Raw genomic sequence first — 10,602 nt, 5'->3', positions numbered from 1 at the left:
ATATTGAGACAAGTTTGATGATTGTATAGAGAAAATAACATCTGATCAACGGAAAAACTAAATTAAAATTTTGTGGCTACTTACAAAAGTACTTGGCCAAGTAAACCTTAGTCATCCACTTAGTTGACTAAGTGAATTCGCCAATGACCTTTTTAACAGATGACTGGTTCAACATTCAAAACTTAATTATTTTAAGTGTGACTAGAACATTTCTTTGGGACGGGGGATCATTTTCTGGAAAACATTTTAAAGTTATAACTCCAGGCATAATTTTTCATCTTAATTCAGGTGCAGAAATTCATTCTTCTGTGGTTTGTTTGCTGCTCGTCTGTTTCCACTGAACTAGTTTCAACGGTGAGGCTATAATGAGGCTAATGCGGTTACAATTCACTCAGTTACATTACAATGTTGAAAGAAGAAACTCAAAATCTTTCCATCATTTTAAATAATAATAAAAATAGATTTGTGACCGAAATAAAGGAATCAAAATGAGAGAATTTAACCCCTCTCCCCCATTTTCTTTCACCGAATGAAATCTGGAGGCATTTTCACTACGACTGAAAAACCTTTATTTATGGACAGTCATTCCATATGATAACATTAATGCAATCACACATATACACACATGGAAAGTGGTTTGAATCAGTCCTATGTTCAAAAGGCAGGTGGTTACAGCAGAAATTAACAGTTAATTAAAAAACACTCCTCTTATTGCTTTTTGACTTCACCCCTCACCTGCATCACAAGAAGAAACTTTAGTTATTAATATTTACAGACATACTGTATTTACATTGGCGAGGCCTGAGAAGGGGGGGGAGGGGCACAAAAAGCTTATTCTAAATTCTCATAGTGCTGACTGTCGTGTTATCAGTACAGGGGATAGTGGTGGGCTGATCAAATGTTCATTCTGTGCGGGAGGCTACACAGTTATCACGTCCAACACCCGTTTTATTAAAAAGACCTGAGCCAAAAGACAACAACACAACAGACGAGAACATGATTCCGATTGGAAGATATTAATAAAGGGTTGCGAAAAAACAAACTCCCACATCAATATGAAATAAATGAGGATCACAACAAACTGCTCTGGGTTCAGCTGAGTATTGCGTGTTGTAAAAGTAAAGCTTTTCCCAGTTTATCTTCCGTCTTTTGTTTTTCTGATATAATCTGTTCTTGTAATCTTAAATTGAATTCCCGGCTTCTTGTGTCTCCCTCGACAATCAACACACAGTTGCAACACAGTCAAAGCTTATTATTAAGACACCATGACAATAGTTCTCTTACTTCCCATATCTTCAATCTCTTCTGTACAAAGAAGGCTGCGTCTTTTGTTCCGACAATCACACAAACACATAAATGCAAAGAAAAAAAGTGTCAACACTGCTGTTTTTAAATGTGCAAGTGTATAATTACAAAGAAAATACTGTAAGACTCCCACTTTACACACACTCACTCAATCTGTAAGAAACTGTAATTTGTTATCATAATAATTATTGAACTTTAAAACCGTCAATTTCAGTATAAACAAACACCCTAAATGGCAATGTGCGTTGCACTTTCAAGATGTTTTTGTCTTTTACTTTTGCCTGAAGCCGTGCTTCAACACGTGCACCAAATAGCAGAAGATTGTCGCGTGACGCGTTTTCCAAAAAAAAAAACCCTCGACAGTGATTTGTTTTTGTTTTTCCTGCCAAAGTCAGCAAAGCTCAGTGTTATGAATTGAGGGCAATCGTATGTTGGTTAGGGAGAAAAAGCAATGTACAAGCAAGCAGGCAAGAGTTCAAAGCGACGACCCTCCGTACATCATCAACACCGAGTCTTTGTAGCAGAGAGCCTGTGGCTAATGTCAATGTGTGGGACAAAGGTTTTAGAAGTGTCTCCGCACATGCCGCTCGTCACAGTCGAGTAAGTGAAGGTTCAGTGGAACAGTGTGTGTGAATACCGAGGGCATCGGATTACAAAGTCCAGGCTGTTTTCACAGAAGGCTAACGTCTAACCAACAGTTTCCAGTGTGGTTTGAACAAAGAAAAAAAGGGGGGCATAGCATATACGTAAATGTTTAACTGGAGCCTCTGAAGGGCCTGGTACGACGCCCCCTACTGGGCCCCGTGGTCTACACCACCCCTTCGATGAAACTGGTATCCAGGTGAACGATGAGCATTCGCAGGAAGGACATCTCCTTGCGGGTGTTCTCGAAGATGATGCGCGGGTCGTCGGACTGGCAGCGCAGACAGTTTGGAGCCATCACCATGGCCAGGTTGTTCACGTCCATCTTGGTTATGGCCACGTTGGAAGGCTGTGCAAACACCTGCAGGAGGACAATTACAGCAGACAGATAAGAGGAAGCAGGGGAGGCGGGAGGGGGGTCTCACACTGACACCTGTGAGCCTCAGTATTTAGCTCTTTATTGAAACTAACTGTAACATTTAAATTAAATCAAATTAAATGTTTTAATTTAATTGAAACTGAACAAATTGATGAAATACAGCTGTTTTATGACTTACTTACTACTAACATAATTTCTTCAAGTGCGGGCGGCCGGATTAAAAATCTTAATCCAGTCTGATTGTGAAATAAAACGTTACCTGCAGGAAGTGGATGAAGTAGCACAGCACCAGCCTGCTGAGCTCCGGCAGCGACTGGACCACGGCGATGGCGGCCACGGGGTCGTCGCAGTTACTGACGCACTGCTTGTAGAAGTCCATGGGGATGAGCGGTTCCTCCAGCTCCCGATACCACAGCTTCATCAGGGAGGCTGAACGGAACAAACGCACGGCGTCTTATTCACTCAGGTTCCAAATGCGGAATCTCTCCAGTTTGACTGAAAAAAAGTGACGCCTCGACGTCCTCACCTGGAACATTTGGGTCGGACAGATTCTCGGGGATCCTCCACTGGTCTACTTGAAGCTTGAGTGCGTTCACCTCATCGATGTCTCCCGGCACCCTGGAAAAATACGAGATGGGCCATTAGTTACACCCCGTGGCCACTAGAGGGAACTCTACCTCCATCTTAACAAGCTGTGCCTGTCCCGCGGCATCACGGTTATTCTCAAGCCCTGCTGGGTCAAAATGTAGGTCTGGTGGCCTGAAGTCATGTCTATTTGTTTGCACATACAAACGGCCCTCAGAAGATGCAGCAGAATTATGTAAGAAAACTCTTCTTAGCCAAGTAAACTTGTCTGCATACAGCAGCTTCACATTTAGTTGCGAGGCTCCTGCATGGCTGCGAGCTTAAGCGTCGAGGTAAACATCTATTAAGAAGCATTAAATTAAAAAGTGCCGAGCGGGGGAGTGTTTCTCAGCCGCCCTGGTGGTGCAGCACGCACGGCGAAGGCCCACACTGGAAACATGGACCACACACACATTTGTTTTCCCCCGCACACGCAATGGTACAAACTTGTGTTGTACTACTGGAGGTTGGTCTTGGTCTCAAGACCACTTTTTAAGGGTCTCATCTCGGACTCTAAGGCATTTTTTACTGGGTCTTGGACTGGACGGACAGGGGATTCTTTTTTATCAAGACCGGTCGAGACTCGAGAATCCAAAAAAAGAATCCAGATGCTGCCGTTTAGACGCAAACTTGAATTTAAAAAAGATACTGGTCACTTTGATTTGTTTTGTTGTTATTTTCGTCTTGACTCGATCTCGATACTCTCTAGGCTTGATAAAGTCTTGGTTTCGGTTGGTGCCGCCTTGACTACAACACTACAACAAGTGTTAATCGGGTTCTCTCGTACCTGAAGATGCCCTCGGCCTGAGCTCCGCCCAGGGCCAGCACATACTGGGAGAGCTGGACCTGCACCCAGGGCAGCTTCCTGTCCGGGAAGAGCTCGCTCTGCCTCTCCATCACCTCCTCCAGGGAGCTGCCGAACAGGGAGGGCGTGACGATGGCCCGCCTGCTGTGGTCGATCTCCTCCAGGGTGGGCTTGCGTAGACCCTGGCGGGGTGAGAGAGCGGGAAGACGTTATGACCTGCCTGGCCTGTTGGGGGCGTGACTGCGCTGATGGCAGCTGCAGACACAGCTGCGATCAGCGTGACTAGTTCCCACTGTGTCAAATTGCCTGTGATGGTCTCCCGACGTGGATGACTCAGAGCGCAGTCACAAGTCAAAGTGACTCATCGGAATAAAGCAGTTCAGGTAGCCGGAGCGGAAATGAAAAGATCAACGCTCTGTTGTTTTTTCTTATTAATTATGCAGCGCTCACCTTTTTGCCTCCGGTGATGGCGACCTTTTGCAGTTTGCGATGGCAGAACTTGGCGTATGTGCTGATCGGCAGACCTGTGAGTTGACAATAGACAAAAATTAGCACTTGGGAAAAAGGAAAGCCCCCCCCCCAACACTCTGTTTTAAGACAGTACGGACTTGCATGTTTTTTTTTTGTGCTCGTCTTAAAAAATAAAACTTTTAAAGCTACCAGGCACCAGTGAAAACACATAATAAATGATTTACATTCCTTCCCACTGGCGGAACAATCAGCGTGTCTCTTCTCACAGATGTCAAACAGTGCGTGAGATGCGGGGTGGGGGGGGGGGCAGGAGAGACATGTTGACGGTGTGATTCTAGCATATGGGGGATTAGAGAGCAGGCACGGCTGAACTGTCAGGCTGAGGGAAGATTTACTTGGCCCGAACAAAAAGCTTTGGAGGCGAGATCCTGCCCACACACTCAGCACTCAGGTGACTCATCGCTGAGCACAGACACCAGGGGCAGGAAGTGAGAGAACACAAGAGGCTCCCCGTCTGTCAGCTACCTGAGCTGCGGTGGGGCCCGCTTCCCTCTCGGAAACCGCAGACCGCAGAAGGGGTTTCTGTTTTTGGTGCAAACCTGCTTCAATGAAGCCCCGATTTAAAAAACAAAACAACAATAAAAAATTCAAGGAAGTCCACACAATCTGGAAACTTGCTCTAAAAACTTTTAACTGGTTTTCAGGTTGTTTTCTTTTCTTCTTCTTTTTTCCATCCTGGACTCCAGCAGAGTAGCCTCGCACCATTAGTTCCCCAAAATACTGCAAACCTCTTTTAGTGCCATTTATTAGTGTACACTTTGCAACTTCCTCTAGATATGCCAGGTTTTAACTTCCTGTTGAAACTGATTTTCTTTGTTAGATCGTCCACGTGTTGATTAAACTTCAATAAACTGTTCTAAAACATTCAGGATGCTGGATTATTATGTGCACACATGAAGGTAAACCCACGTCCTCTTCTCCGGTCGCTGAGACAACTCAGGTGCCAGCATCTCACGCACCCCCCCCCCCCTTTCCCTGTTCCCATGAGTCCGTGGCAACGTGAATCACATGACGGGACTGTGAAAGTGAGCAAACAGCTAACGACATGTTGCTGCCTTCACAGCCTCGCCAAGCAGGTGACTCCCATCCACCCTCACAATCAATGCTAATCTGACCGCGTCTGACTATAATTATGCCTAATCAGAGAGATCGTACCTGTAATTTAGCCTTGATCTGAGCAAAAAGTGAGCGGGGGGGAGGGGGTGTTTTTTTTTTTCTTTCTTCGGTTCCCAAGACTGGCAACACGAAGGTCGCGCACCTAATTTTCCGCAGAGGCAAAAAGCAGTAGTGCACAGAGACAGTGAGACCGCGCTCTATATTTACATCAGCTCAAACGGCACAACAACAACAACCTGGCAACCCGGAGCCTGGGGGGAAAGGCAGCCTCATTAGGAGAGTAGTGAGCCAGCCTGAGAACAGTGCGACACCTGTCTGTCGGCAACAACGACGACGCAATCAGCGACTCAAGAGCAGCAAGAAGGAAACTGGTGGTCGTCCAGGAGCACAGCCTTGACCGCAGAACACACAACCGCACACGCACAAAGCTGGTCAACCTGCACTGACAAGACGGCCTCACTTCAAACGTGACTCTTGCACTCAAGCAGCTGCTTGAACGGAGACGCAAAAATGCCTTTCAGTCAGTAGCAGCTCTTGTTACACTGTTTTGGTCGACTTTCTCTCTCTCTCTCTCTGTGACCCGTGAGTCAGTGGGCGCCTCTCCAGTACAAAACACCGAGTCTGAGTCACTGAAGCGCGACGAGCGAGGCCTCTTCTTCTTCTTCTTCTCCTTCTTCTTCAGCCGCCGCCGCTGTTGTTGTGTCTACAGTGAGACGATTGGGTTCTTCTGCGGTGACATCATCATCAGTGCCAGAGCTGTGGGCTGATTTTAATGAGGGCACGCGCCGAGGAGAGACGTCTCACCCCCACCAGCTTGAATCGGCCGTCTGACATCAGAGACGACTGATGTGATTCACAGCGAGGCCCATTGTGTGCCGTCGGAACCTCGTGAGAGTCTCGTCCTACGTGTTCTTCCAGCTGGACCTTCTGTGAAACCCATTCCTTGTGTCTGCAAGTGCTCTGGGTCTCGTGTGACAAACTGCTCTGAGTTTTCCGACTGAGTCAGCGCGGCCGTCCTACGGGGAGCGATAAGTTAAGATCTGCTCACTCGGAAAGCGGAATACCATATCTGAGACTTCCCTCCCATCCCCCTCTGCTCTGACTGACCACATGAGCAGGGAACAAACAGGAATGATCAAGGAGCTGGTGTTCTCAAGGTGACGAGTTTGACCTCGTTTTGTTTTGCAGGAAAAGTCACAGACAGAAGGATTCATTTACCGTCTTCCTCGTCCGTATTCTGTTTCCGCTTCTTCCTGGACTTTGAATTCTTCTTTAGCTTGAGTTCCTGCTGCTCCAGTATAAACTGGGTCACTGTGGAGCAGAAGATAGCAAACGGTCAAAGGTCTTCTGTGAGGAAAAAAAACAAAACAGGGCAAGCCATCCACTGAAAAGCAGTACGGTGCGTTTATCAAGATCACAGAGACAGAATTCACACCACAGCCAAATACAAAAACAGGAAAGAAAGCAATGATTGGACACAAAACGGTGGAGGAATGAAAGAAGGAAAGGTGACGCACCCTGTTGCTCAGTCTGAGACTCACGTTTCTTGTCGCTGGTTGGCTCCGTGTGCCGCTGGATGTAGCCCTCCAGGTAGCAGCGGAACTTGGGCGAGGGCGCGAAGAAGGCCAGGCTGACGGCCATCAGCTCCCAGCCGGCCGCCAGGCTGCGGGGGCTGGCGTTGCTCGTGGTCTGCCTCACCAGCTGCACGTAGAGCTCGTCCCGCAGCCCTGGCATGTCCCAGCACTTGGTGATGATGAGCAGGGCGCTGTGGCGGCGGTCCAGCCGCGACGGCCTGTCGCCCATGTAGGCCTGCACCAGCTTGAACATCTCGCAGGCCTCCTTCCTGACGGTGCGGTCGCTGGTGACCAACATGGGCTTCTTGATGGAGCCGCGGTTCCACGACAGCATGTTGGCGATGGAGACGCGGCGGCGGAACAGGCCCTGCGTGTGCATGTTGAGGTGCTTGCTGGCCCAGTCCTCCATGCCCATGGCCGGCGGCGGTGGCTGCCTCAGGGTGGCGTAGGAGAGCTGGTAGGAGCTCCCCGGGGTCCCGTCGCCCCCGCCATCGCCCCCGCCGTCTCGGTTGTCGCGCGCCGCAGGGCGGTGGGGGCCCAGCGAGGCCGTCCGCCCGTCCACCAGGCCTTTCTTCCGGCTCTCCAGCTGAGCCGTCAGCTCCAAGGTGCCCACCTGAGACGGAAGGGAGAGGAAGAGGAGGAGGAGGGTTTTACACAGCTGAAGGGAGCAGTATCTCACGAGGCACTTGCAGATTCCTCTACCTGAGGAGGCCACATTGAGTTTGTTCTCTTTATAATTAATAGAAAATAATAAAACGGTTGTTACAAACATTCTCTTGCTTAATTAAAAGTCAAACCCCCTTTTTAGGGTGAGAAGAGGAGCATTCTCCACGAATAAACAAGGTTTAGGCTAAAATACTTTGGTTCTAAGCCAGTTAAGTATTTAATAGTGACCCTATAATTCAAGCATGTGGCTCTGCTTCTATGACCCTGACTGATCAGTTGCCAACTGTGTTCCTTCAAGCTCCCTGAAAATCCAAAACATGGTTTCCTGGCAAAAAAAACAACCCCTGAATTGCTCAGAAATGAGAGAAGTCTCTCTTTTACTTCCTCTACTTGCTGCATTTTTCTGACTTCAGTTGTGAGGTCACAAAGGGAACTGATACCTGCCACGTGCCATCAGAGACTGTCTCGTATTTAGTCACATGGAAGCTCTGCCAAAGCATCCGCTTTAGCAGGAGGTTGTAAACAGAGTGCTAAATATTCCACTCTCTGAGGCCTACAAAGTTATTTTTTCTTCCTTCTGATAATTGTTGTCCAGTCCAGAGTCCAGAATCAAAACCAAAGTTTTGAAAGTGGCTTTTAATATGGGACCTTTTAAACGTAAGACAATTTCACCAACCTCGACTCGCAGCCCTCGAGATTTTTAATTTTGCATGCATCACTTTGATGTGTGCTTGGCCATGCCAGGCGTCTCCCTGCACCCTGCTCACCTTCGCTGCAAAACCACAGCTATGTTCAAGCCCCAGGCCTCCCTGTGATCCCTTTGCGGCGGAGTTTATGACCGCGAGGAGACGAAAAAAACCCCCACCGTAACAGCGAAAGCCAGTCAGCCCGATGTGTTCCACTAAACAGCCAGAAACAACACGGAGGCCGGGCCAGAGTAAAAGCTCAAATGTTCTTATGGAACATAAAACTCACTGACATGTTTTCTCAGCGAGACCCTGCTAATAATAAAATGGAGCCAGAGGAGTGCCAGACCAGGAGGACTTTGGACTTTTGGTTTCTCAATCAGATGGAACTAATGCGAGGTTGTGCTTCAGGGAAAGTCGTCCAGACGACTGGTGATGTCTTTTTAAATGGCCACTAGCAGAGCTCAGCTCCAGGGGATCAAACAGGAGGAACGAAGCAACACGCGATATGTGTTTATTCTGCTTTCCGCAAACAATATTGCTTTAAACGTGACTGACACACACACGCACAGGAAGTGGAGAGTTGAGTCTTAAGCTGCAGCTTTTGGTTTCCAAGTGGGAAGGCAGCGAACCTGACAGGAGACTTTTCCTTTGTGGAACTGATGACTTTTATTTAAAATGAAAATCTTCCATCACGCAGAGACCCTGCAACCCCGAGCGCAGGAGGAAGCAGGGGTAGAAGATGGATGGACGGATCATCACACAGAGGATTTGATGGAATTGGCCAGTTCACTAACTTGAAATAATGGGAATGAAAAAAGTGCATATTGGACTCAAGAGTCTCAAACTGTCCTCACAGTCACATTGGCCAGATAATCCAAACAACACAACTCTCCAACTTGTTATGAGTCTTTGGTGAAATGACCCTTAGGTTGGATCAACCACTTCCAAGGTCTGTCAGCGACAAGGGAACAAAAAAAAAAAAAAAGAGGGGAAAATTTAGGGGCCCCTCATGCAAAGTAAACCCATAATCTTTTGAGCGAGCGAGTCCTGCGAGTGACGTAACAGCGGGTCAGGAGAACATTCCAGGATGGACTTAGGGGGCCTGCTCAGCGCTGCTCCGGCTGCGGTCGACACAAGCCGAGAGCAGAGCTTCGACTGGAGGCTACGAGCAGCGGGACGAGGCGGCCCGGTCCAACAGGGGCCCCTTGCCAAGCTGGGGGCCATATGGGCCGCAGCGGCCGTCCTTCCTGAGCGGGGGGAAGCCGTGTCCTGAAGCTCTGCGCGCTGGCACACGAGCGCACGGCACCTGCAGCGCGAGGGCCAGATGGACGGTGGTGAGGAGATGACGACGAGCGATGCTGGCCCGCTGCGTCGTGGCACCGGGGACAGTTTGTGGTGCACTAAAGAGCGGTGCAAGTGAGAGCAACACATCACAGAACTCCCGGTTTAGAGCAGGGGTGGGCAACCTTCACTATCAAAAGAGCCATCTTGCCACAGCTGCCATCAAATAACATTCACCTGCAGCCGGGGGGCTGACGGAGACCCCAGGCTGTGGGGATTTTCGCAACTGTCGCTTTCTTGGTGTGTAGTAGTATTTCGTAGGAAATTAAATGTCTGGTGATTGACGTTTGGTCACAAAACGTGGCAGGGTTACCACAGTGCAATTTGCGCGTCTGACTCATTGGGTGCTGCATTTCTGGGCGTTTTTGCACCTGCATATCATTAGCACAGTCCTCAAGTCCTCTCCGTGTAAACGGGGCCATAAAAATGGCTGATATTTCCATGTTATTAGGTTGTTGTTGTTTTTTCAACACTAAAGGAAGCCACTGCAGAGACGCAGAAGAGCCGCAGGTTGCCGACCCCTGGTTTAGAGGGAGGAACCAGCTTTAACGCCGCCGTCGTCGTCCTCCCTCAGAGCTGGAGAGGTGCCGAGGGACTGTGAGGTACCCCCCCCCCCCCCCCGCCCCCCCGGCCACCCTTCCCCACCACCACCCTCCAAAAAAGCAGATTTGGAGATTAGAAGGAGCTGATCTTGGAGGCGGCTGCCACATGCTGCCAGTTATATAACGACGCTGGGAGTCAAATCGTTTCTTTTCATCATCGATCATGCGCAGCTTTTGTAAGAAGCCACGAGGTTGGAGATAAGCTGCAGCCACCACCTCCACCACCAGTTCCTCCTCACTTTAGTCCCTTCCTCCTCTCTCTGCACTCTGGAGCCCTTCCGCAAAACCCACAGCAACGGCCTTGTTGCTCCGGCTTCGGACGAAATTT

At 48.8% G+C, this 10,602-nt stretch overlaps 1 protein-coding gene across 5 annotated transcripts in view; it reads right to left on the bottom strand.

Moving 5' to 3' along the window:
• Nucleotides 1-545: 545 nt before the first annotated feature.
• arhgap46a (Rho GTPase activating protein 46a) overlaps nucleotides 546-10,602 on the bottom strand; it is a 33,070-nt gene continuing 23,013 nt past the window's right edge. For 4 of the 5 annotated variants that reach the window (XM_076047944.1, XM_076047946.1, XM_076047948.1 and 1 more), the window contains 7 exons: nucleotides 6,920-7,589; nucleotides 6,621-6,713; nucleotides 4,206-4,279; nucleotides 3,738-3,937; nucleotides 2,853-2,944; nucleotides 2,586-2,755; nucleotides 546-2,308 (listed from right to left, as the gene is read on the bottom strand). In XM_076047944.1, the coding sequence (XP_075904059.1) occupies nucleotides 2,114-2,308; nucleotides 2,586-2,755; nucleotides 2,853-2,944; nucleotides 3,738-3,937; nucleotides 4,206-4,279; nucleotides 6,621-6,713; nucleotides 6,920-7,589 (1,494 nt within the window). In that variant the 3' untranslated portion in view covers nucleotides 546-2,113. The remainder of the gene's footprint in view (nucleotides 2,309-2,585; nucleotides 2,756-2,852; nucleotides 2,945-3,737; nucleotides 3,938-4,205; nucleotides 4,280-6,620; nucleotides 6,714-6,919; nucleotides 7,590-10,602) is intronic. The other variant, XM_076047945.1, reaches the window with a different exon arrangement.

This window comes from Nelusetta ayraudi, unplaced genomic scaffold (assembly GCF_046127955.1).
Source record: "Nelusetta ayraudi isolate G7.1 ecotype Tasmania unplaced genomic scaffold, CSIRO-AGI_Nayr_v1 ptg000096l, whole genome shotgun sequence".
Taxonomy (NCBI): domain Eukaryota; kingdom Metazoa; phylum Chordata; class Actinopteri; order Tetraodontiformes; family Monacanthidae; genus Nelusetta; species Nelusetta ayraudi.
This window is presented reverse-complemented; position numbering and strand designations above follow the sequence as displayed.